This window comes from Tympanuchus pallidicinctus, unplaced genomic scaffold (assembly GCF_026119805.1).
Source record: "Tympanuchus pallidicinctus isolate F22 unplaced genomic scaffold, pur_lepc_1.0 scaffold6, whole genome shotgun sequence".
NCBI classification, from domain to species: Eukaryota; Metazoa; Chordata; class Aves; order Galliformes; family Phasianidae; genus Tympanuchus; species Tympanuchus pallidicinctus.
Window position 1 is genome coordinate 30,393,100 of NW_026294780.1, and position 8,780 is coordinate 30,401,879.

General features: G+C 46.4%; 1 protein-coding gene across 1 annotated transcript; it reads left to right on the forward strand.

Moving 5' to 3' along the window:
- KCTD12 (potassium channel tetramerization domain containing 12) lies at positions 1–1,595 on the forward strand. The gene has a single exon (XM_052664452.1). The coding sequence runs from the start codon at positions 503–505 to the stop codon at positions 1,478–1,480; it is 978 nt and encodes a 325-aa protein (XP_052520412.1). The 5' UTR covers positions 1–502; the 3' UTR covers positions 1,481–1,595.
- The last annotated feature ends 7,185 nt before the right edge of the window (positions 1,596–8,780 follow it).

The window sequence follows — 8,780 nt, forward strand, 5'->3', positions numbered from 1 at the left end:
AACCTCAGCTGTAAGGCCACCCGGTGACACCCGTGCTCCCCCCAACACACACACACACGGGTGCCACGGTAGGGTTCCCGTACCGCTCCCGGTGCTACGTTCCTCACCAACAGCGGCCGAGGACGGAAGGAGCGGAACCGCGTCTCCGCAGCGCCCGGCGCCCGGCCTTAGGGAGAGGCAGGGCAGGACGGGGCGGGGGCCGGGGACCCTGCGTCAGTGCCGAGCCGCCGCCGTCCCCTCCCCGCGCGCTCGGCTCTGCCTCCCGCCGGCCTCCTCCGCCTCCCGCCGGCTGCGGCCGCGTACATAAACGCGGCCCCGCCGCCGCCGGGGCGCTCCGCTTGTAGTCCGACGGAGGCGCCCGGTCTGTAGTGCGGCCGCCCGGCTCCACGCACCGACGGGGCGGGGGCTCCGGCGGGCAGCGGCCCCGCGGCACCTGCCGGCGGCAGCAGGAGGAAGAGGAGGAGGAAGGCGGCGTCTCCCGCCCGTGGCGGGCTCCCTCGGCATGGCCCTGGCGGACAGCGCCCGCGGACTGCCCAACGGCGGCGGCGTGTCGCCGGCGGCGGGGAGCGGGGCAACGGCGGCAGCGGGCGGCTGGTCGGCCTTTCCCGACATCGTGGAGCTGAACGTGGGCGGGCAGGTGTACGTGACGCGGCGCTGCACCGTCGTCTCGGTGCGAGACTCGCTGCTCTGGCGCATGTTCTCGCAGCAGCAGCCCAGCGAACTGCCCCGGGACAGCAAGGGCCGTTTCTTCCTCGACCGCGACGGCTTCCTCTTCCGCTACATCCTGGACTACCTGCGGGACCTGCAGCTGGTGCTGCCCGAGCACTTCCCCGAACGCAGCCGTCTGCAGCGCGAAGCCGAGTACTTCCAACTGCCCGACCTGGCGCGCCGCCTGGCGCAGGCTCGGGCCGCCACCGCCGCCGCCCGCCCCGCCGCGCTGCACCGCGACGGCTCGCTGTGCGCCGACGAACCGCCGCTGCTCGGCTGCTTGGAGGCAGAGCCCGCGGAAGGAGGCGCCGCGGCGGCGTCCGCGCCGTCGCCCACCGCCAGCCGCAGCCCCTCGGGCGGGCCGCTGCTGACGCCCTCGCAGTCGCTGGACGGGGCGGGCGGGCGGCGCTCCGGCTACATCACCATCGGCTACCGCGGCTCCTACACCATCGGGCGGGAGGCGCAGGCCGACGCCAAGTTCCGGCGGGTGGCGCGCATCACCGTGTGCGGCAAGACCGCGCTGGCCAAGGAGGTTTTCGGGGAAACGCTGAACGAGAGCCGCGACCCCGATCGCCCCCCCGAGCGCTACACCGCCCGCTACTACCTCAAGTTCAACTTCCTCGAGCAAGCCTTCGACCGTCTTTCCGAGGCCGGCTTCCGCATGGCCGCCTGCTCCTCCACCGGCACCTGCGCCTTCGGCCCCGAGCAGGGCGGTCCCGCCGAGGACAAGATTTGGACCAGCTACACCGAGTACGTCTTCTGCAGAGACTGAGCCCCGCCCGGCGGCGCGGGGCTGCGCGGCCCTCGCACCTGCGGGGCTCCTCCGCCGGCCCCCGCCTCGCCTCACCGCTGCGCACAGCCCCGGAGGGCCCCGGGGGCGGGAGGCGCCGTGCTGCAGTCCGCTTTGGCTGCCGCGGCGTGGCCCGGCTGCCCTGTGCCCCCTCGAGCCCCCCGGTAGCTGTGTTGGGAGAGGGGAGGGAAGAGGTCACGGGTGTAGATAAACACCCCAGCCAGGAAGGCATACGTGTGCCCAGCCCCTGCTTCTCCATGCAGTGCTGTCAGATTGGGGTGTAGGGACCAAAGAACTCTTTTCCGGTTGCTTTTCAGTGATTTCTGTTGAACTGGTAGGTGTCTTCTCTCATCCCCATGCTCAGACTGAGGTTTCACCTCTTTGAGCAGGTTATGGCAGCCCGTTTTATGGCCCCTCCCATTGAAGGCGATGCCAACCTGTGAAGGACAGCCATGTGGCGGTGATGGCTGCCTGTCACACTGGCATTGCTGCTTGTACTTAACCTGTAGAGATGAATAATTTTGCAGGAAGCAAGCTCTTTGTGACCAGATCCATCCGTGTCCATCCGTCCTCCCTCAGCCTCTGAACTTCCCAGGCTGTGGAGCTGGGCCGAGGCCTGTGCAGCAGGAGAGTGAGGCTGCAGTGGAGCACTGTTCTTAGGATAACCAGTTGTTGAACTGTAGTGTCTGCAGAATCAAGGGGCAGTGCTTTGGGAACTTAAAATGCTGTGTACATTGTAACTTTCATGGGTGGCATGAAGTCCTTGTAATTCTCTTGAAGTCTGCAATATGCATAGAAAATGCAGTGCATATTTCCTTAGCATCCTCCAAATTACCGGGGTGGGGTGACAGCTGGGATGCCATGGTGAAGGTGGAGCCTGCTTCTGTCATGGTGAAATTGTGTGTGTATGTTGAATAGAAGCAGATGGATTTTTAAGTGTAATCAAGAGTACCTTGCTTATTACTTTGAGTTTTGTCATTTTAGTGGTGTAAAATTTTGAAGCCAATGGAACTGATGCTGAAGCAACATTTTTAAGAAACAGTTTCTTGTTTTTCATGTCAGTATTACCTGGGAAGTGACTGCTGAGAGTTAAGAACCTCTCCTGCCACACAGCTCATTCTTAGAAAAGATTAAGCCCCATCCTTATGAAAGGGAGGTGACAGTATTCTTCTGGAGAAATTGCCCTTTAAGGAAGTAAAGTTGCGTTGTGTTCATGCGACTTGGTAGTCTCTCTTGTAGAAGACAGCCACAGCTTGCTTTGCAACCTATGGCCCGAGAGTGGTTTGCACAGTAGAGAAAGTCAAGCAGTTCTTTCCAATAAATTCCTGAAGGTTTGAGTACAAAAGCACTTTAACACCTGATTTTGAAGCCTGTGTTGTCTGTTCAGATGGTGACAGAAAAATATCTTAAATGTAATGTTGAAAGAATTCAACGTTTAACGCCTGAAGTTGCATTTTTTTTTAAACTATTGATTAACAAGTTGATCATTCTAACCCCAAATTTAGAAATACTGCTAGCACTTACGTCTAACCAAAGAATTTCGTAGTAGGGTTTTATTTTTAAACCTTAGTTCCTTTGAAAAGAGCTATAGCCGCTTACGTACTGAGTTCCAGCGCTCAGTCTCCATGTGCATCACTTGGTCATTCACTAAGTACATCTGCAGTTGCATAAAACTGAAAATAACTTCCATAGCCATGAGTTTTTTAATTGGCAAGATTGTTTATCAGTGTGACTAAAGTGATGATGCACATGCGAAAGCTCTGAATGTTGTCCAGCTGTAGATAGATGTGTAACGGAGTATTTTTAAGTGTAGAGCAATGTCCATGTCTTGTTAGATGAGCAATAAGATAGAGTGAGAGGCCAATACACCTGAAGACAGATTGAAACCTGTTTGTCCTATGCCTTACTCTGAGATAATTTCTTTACGCTGCAAGTGAAAGGAGCTTGATCACAGCTACTAGGTCTGTACAATGTCATTCTCAAGAATAATGACTGTCTTTTTCTAATTTCTGTTAAGTAACTCTGAAGTGTGTTTTTTAAAATTTTGTATAAAATTTCAGTGGAAGTGTTCGGATTCGCTCTAGATAGCTTTCTTTTTTTAAGAATCTGGTAGCTTATGAAATCCATCATAGAAGCTATGAGTAGGGGCAGTTTTGAATTGAACTTGTGATTTAGTATGTATATACATATACAGTATATAAGCATTTTACACGAATCATTTAGTTTTTTAATCACTTTAGTGCTACAAAATTTCATATCTAGCTGAGCAGTTACATATTACGCTGTGTACATAATATGGTAATGTTTTATTTGTTTCTTATACCTGTTTCTATGGCAGAAAACTGAATGCGAATATCAGCATCAGTGTAGAACTGAAATTGATCACATATTTGCTTGAATGTGAATCATACCTTAACTTCCAGGTGGTTGAATGCATCTCTCTAACAAAGAATGCCTGTAGTTTGATCAGTGAGTGCTGGCCCATTTGATGGCAGATGACCCAGGAACTCTCCGAATTTTAAGTAAAAGTTGATATAATAAAAATGTAAATAGATCATTAAAAAAATAATCTTTGTGTTTGTGCTAAAAACTCTTCTAAGTGTGATTAGTATTAGACAATGAGGCTGCTCATTTTATATTTAAAATCTCAGTTTGAAATGACAGTGCCACAAATTCAACAGTCATTTGATGACTTGCTGCAGAAAACTCTGTATTTCTTAAAGGTTAATTGGCAATTTCAGTCAAATTTTCAAAAGGTAAAATGCCCCAGGCCAAGTCCCTGAGTCTGTGTGCTCTCCTGTGGTGAGCACTCGGAGGATGGATGGACGCAATAGCTCCTCTAACCCATTATTCTTCAGAAGGAGAATATCTAAAGGCACACTGCTAGAGCCCCACACATGGTTTGCAGCTGTTCACTGTAGATTTACTTAGAGATAAATGCAGTAGCGTTTACAAGAGCTGTTAAACTCAGTCGTTCTTTTAATTAGAATTTAAGATTTTCAGTGATGCATATCGTGAAGGGTGACTGCGGATGTTTGATAGGATGTTTATATTTTTATACATGTAGATAACAAACCACTTGCTCATTCTTATTTTCACATGTATAGCATTGAAAATAAAGATCCTCCTAGGAAAATGTTGCGTACCAAATTAAATTGTTGTTCTTTAAATATTAACTTGGTTGTGTGATTCATGCTGTCCTTTTTACTCTAGTGAAGATGTTGTTGGCTTTGCGCTCTGTTCACAGTGTCATAACCATTCAACAAATACTTGTAGCTAATAAATAAAACAGGAACATCGAACCAAGAATGGGGATTTCTAGTAACAGCCGTAGCACGATAAACAGAAATGTATAATGCTCTGAGCATTTTAAGTGTCACGGAGAATTTTTGTGGTACCACTCAGTATAAATCCATCCTCAGGGAACCATAGTGAATAAATAGTTTAATTTGAAAAGCACAAAACGTTAATGTAAGATGCCCATGTTTTTTAAGAAACTAATTAAATATAATTAACTTAGATATAATAATTATTTAATGAAGGAAGCTTTAATACTCAAGGAAAGATCTGAGAAATGCACTTGGAAACTGCTATGGAACAGAAGGGTGATGGTGTTGGCTACCCTGTGAACTCCAATAAACTGTTACAAACCCAGTGGAGTGTGCTGTGGTCAGATTCCTTGCAGGTTAGTAATGCCAGTCAAAACCACTTGTGTGAAGCATCTGTATTTAATGGAGGTTTTCTTGGGTAGAGTGGTTACAATGCAACAGAATTAACTGAAGGCCCCTAGCACAAGAAAGACAACTCTTGGAGCAGGTCCAGAGGAAAGCCATTAAGATCAGAGGGCTGGAGCACCTCTCCTATTAAAAAAGGTTGAGGGAACTGGGCTTATTTAGCTTGTAGAAGAGAAGGCTCCAGGGAGACTTCATTGCAATCTTTCAGTACTTGAAAGGAGCATATAAGCAGGAGGGGGAACAGCTGTTTACAAGGGTGGATAGTGATAGGACAGGGGGAAATGGTTTTAAACTGAGACAGGGGAGGTTTCAGTTAGATATTAGGAGGAAGTTTTTCACCCAGAGGGTGGTGACACGCTGGAACAGGTTGGCCAAGGAGGTTGTGGATGCCCCATCCCTGGAGGCATTCAAGGCCAGGCTGGATGTGGCTCTGGGCGCATCCAGTGGTTGGCAACCCTGCACACAGCAGGGTGTTGAAACTAGGTGATCGTTTTGATCCTTTTCAACCCAGGCCATTCTATGATTCTATGATTCTATGAAGGAAGTTTCATCAAGTCATCTGATGAGTTGATAGCATTTGAGAGCTTTGTTGTTACATAACAGTACAAGAAAGGAGGTTGTTTCATTATTTAGCAGAACTTTGTGCCTGTCTTTCTACAAAGTTAGCTCTCATTTCATTTGCGTCACCACTTCAAATGTTTAGCCACACTACTTTCATTTTACTTCTATGGGTAAAAGATGATACCGTCTTTGATATCTGCCATACTGAGGGTTATGGCTGAATTCTATCTTTTTCCCTCAGTGAACAACTGCATTTTTCCCATTCCTTTATCCAGCCATCAGTATTTATGGATTTTGTAAGAATGCAACATCTGTGAGGTTTCTTAGTTCTTTCAATTTTCTTTGAAATTACCCATGAGCTCAGAAGTTATTAAGGAGGGCAGATGTTCAACCAAACAGACAATGCGTGAACCTTTTTCCTTAGGGAAAATAGGCTAACAACAAATTACTATAATTAATGCTTGGCACTGTCTATATAAAATCTTTTGTCAAAGGGAGACACATTAGTCCAAGCATAGATTGAGGAGGTGAATGTCCATGCCTACTTTTGTGACACTGGCCAGTCAACCAAATGAAGGGGTGCATTAGAATGGCTTAGAACTTTATCCAGCCTCTAGATTTCTGCAGTGCTTTTAAGTGAGGCTCTGACAGCTGTGAGTCTTGTTAGAACAGCCTTTCCTGGCTGGCTGTCCGAAACCCATCTGTTGGTACCCTCGCTGGAGACAATTTGTTACAAACACAGAGCTCTTAGGGCTCCCACTGCCCTTTTGGTGGGCAGAGAAGGATCGCAGTGTACGGCGAAATGTTTTGCAAAGGCTGGATTTTGTCTTAGTTCTTTTATTCTGGGAAATCTTCAGTGTATTTATTAAAGAAAAAAAAAGAAGAAGAAATGCTTTATTTATTTAGAAAGCACTGGCATTTAGCTTCACAAACCTGATTGCCAATTTTGTTTTTCATAAAGCTGAGCTGCACGTGCTTTTCCCTTTACAGTGAACTGTGCTTGATGTAAGGCTTTGCTGGTAAACAAAACTCTTGTTTATGATTGCTGAAGTACTAATGCCACCACTGCAGCAGTGTGTCAGAAATACGCACTCTGACTGCGTCAGTCCAAACGGTCAGTCAAATTACATTTCTTCCCTGTTCCACTGTTTGCTGTGTTGAAACTGGAATAAAATTAAGCTCTGTTAAACATTTCTTGCTCCCAAGAATTATTTAGCACGTAGTATTGAATATTCGGTACCTCCATCAAAGCTGCAAGCAACAGTGGGTCAGGTTTCTGACACAGATCTATGTCTTTGCCAGGAATAAGAGATAGGAAATATCCTTGAACAAAGTGCTTGCAGCCTCATGACGTTGTTAAGAAGTTAAGAAGATATCACAAGGAGCTCAAGACATTTGTATATAGTCCAAACAATACATTTACTTTGATCAAGAGCATTTGACCTATTCTTCTCCTTGGTAATTTTGAGGTGAAGCCACTAAATAGTTAGGTTGTTGTGGAGCAGGCTGAGACTTGATTTGAAAAACTAAAGGAAAACCCCTTGCTCCAGTCCTCTCCCTGTGCAAACTCATTCCAAAGGGAGTGGGAATGCAGTGCTGCTGTGATGAGAATGACCTTTCTTTTCCTTCATTTGGTTGACTGGCTAGTGTTACAAAAGTAGGCATGGACATTCACCTCCTCAATCTATGCTTGGACTACTGTGTCTCCCTTTGACAAAAGATTTTATATAGACAGTTCCAAGCATTAATTATAGTAATTTGTTGTTAGCCTATTTTCCCTAAGGAAAAAGGTTCACGCATTGTCTGTTTGGTTGAACATCTGCCCTCCTTAATAACTTCTGAGCTCATGGGTAATTTCAAAGAAAATTGAAAGAACTAAGAAACAATCAGAGCTAAGTGCAGCAACCCGCCATGCTGCACCTCAGTTGTGACTGTTTTTCAGTTAGTGACTAAAATTCAGGGTCACAGTAGCAATTAATAATCAGTCCTTCAGCAGAGCATATCATCGTAACTACAGGGACTTCCCTAGACTTGGATGTAGTTTGGTTTTGACTCAGATTTTCCAAATAGCATGGTGGCAGTTTCTCCTCTCATAATACAGCAATGTTTGTGAATATTAGAGGCATAGTGGTTTTTCCTTTAAAAGGGCAGAAACTCTTCCAGGAATGTGACTCTCTTTTTTTTTTTTTTTTTTTTTTTTTCTTTCTTTATTTTAGAAAGGGATCCCAATTACGGAATTGTTTCAACCCCTCCAAAATCTGTAGCATTTTACAAGCATTCCTAATTTCTGTCACCTTGTAAAACTCCAACATATTCCTAGGGCTGGGAGCTTGAGAAGTCACCCTTTCAAAAAGCTCCATGGAGATGGCTTTGTGATCCCTGTGCTAACATGGCCCTGCTGTTTGGCACCTAAGCTGGTTAAAGGGCAGATTTGTGTTCTGGTAAGCTCAGTGCAGACCAGCAGCCACAACTTGTCACTTCTCCTTCGTTAAACTTCTGCACCACATATTTCTGGGGTTTGCTGTCAAGGTCAATACATTATCAGATGTTTCAGGGTATGTTTGGAACATGGGAACAATTTAGCTGTTTAGAGTAGGCTTCCTAATAGCTTATCTGCTGTGGTGATAAATGGATGATAAAGACACCCAGTTAAAAATAGCTTTACAGTTGCTTAAAATTTTGTGATCTGAATAACCCATGAAATGTGCTGTATTAACTATAATGAGACTGTATGAATGCTCCTTTTCTTTTGTAGGTGAGAAAAATAGCTTTATTAGGAAAACTGCTTTGCTGGAACCAGTGGTGCGTTTATCCATTTGGGCTGTTTTCTACCATGCTGAAGACTGGTGACAATCAGATAACTGGGCCAAACAGTCACATTTCCTTAGAAGTGTTAGAGGAAGAGTGTAAGTATACAAATGCACTAATATTTTGTTTGTAAAGGAAAATTTTACAGCTGGTTTCAAGAATAAAAATTGGAGGAATTT

What these genes read in the sequence shown, in the direction of transcription:
- KCTD12 (XM_052664452.1), top strand. Translation starts at nt 503, where the DNA reads ATGGCCCTGGCGGACAGCGCCCGCGGACTGCCCAACGGCGGCGGCGTG.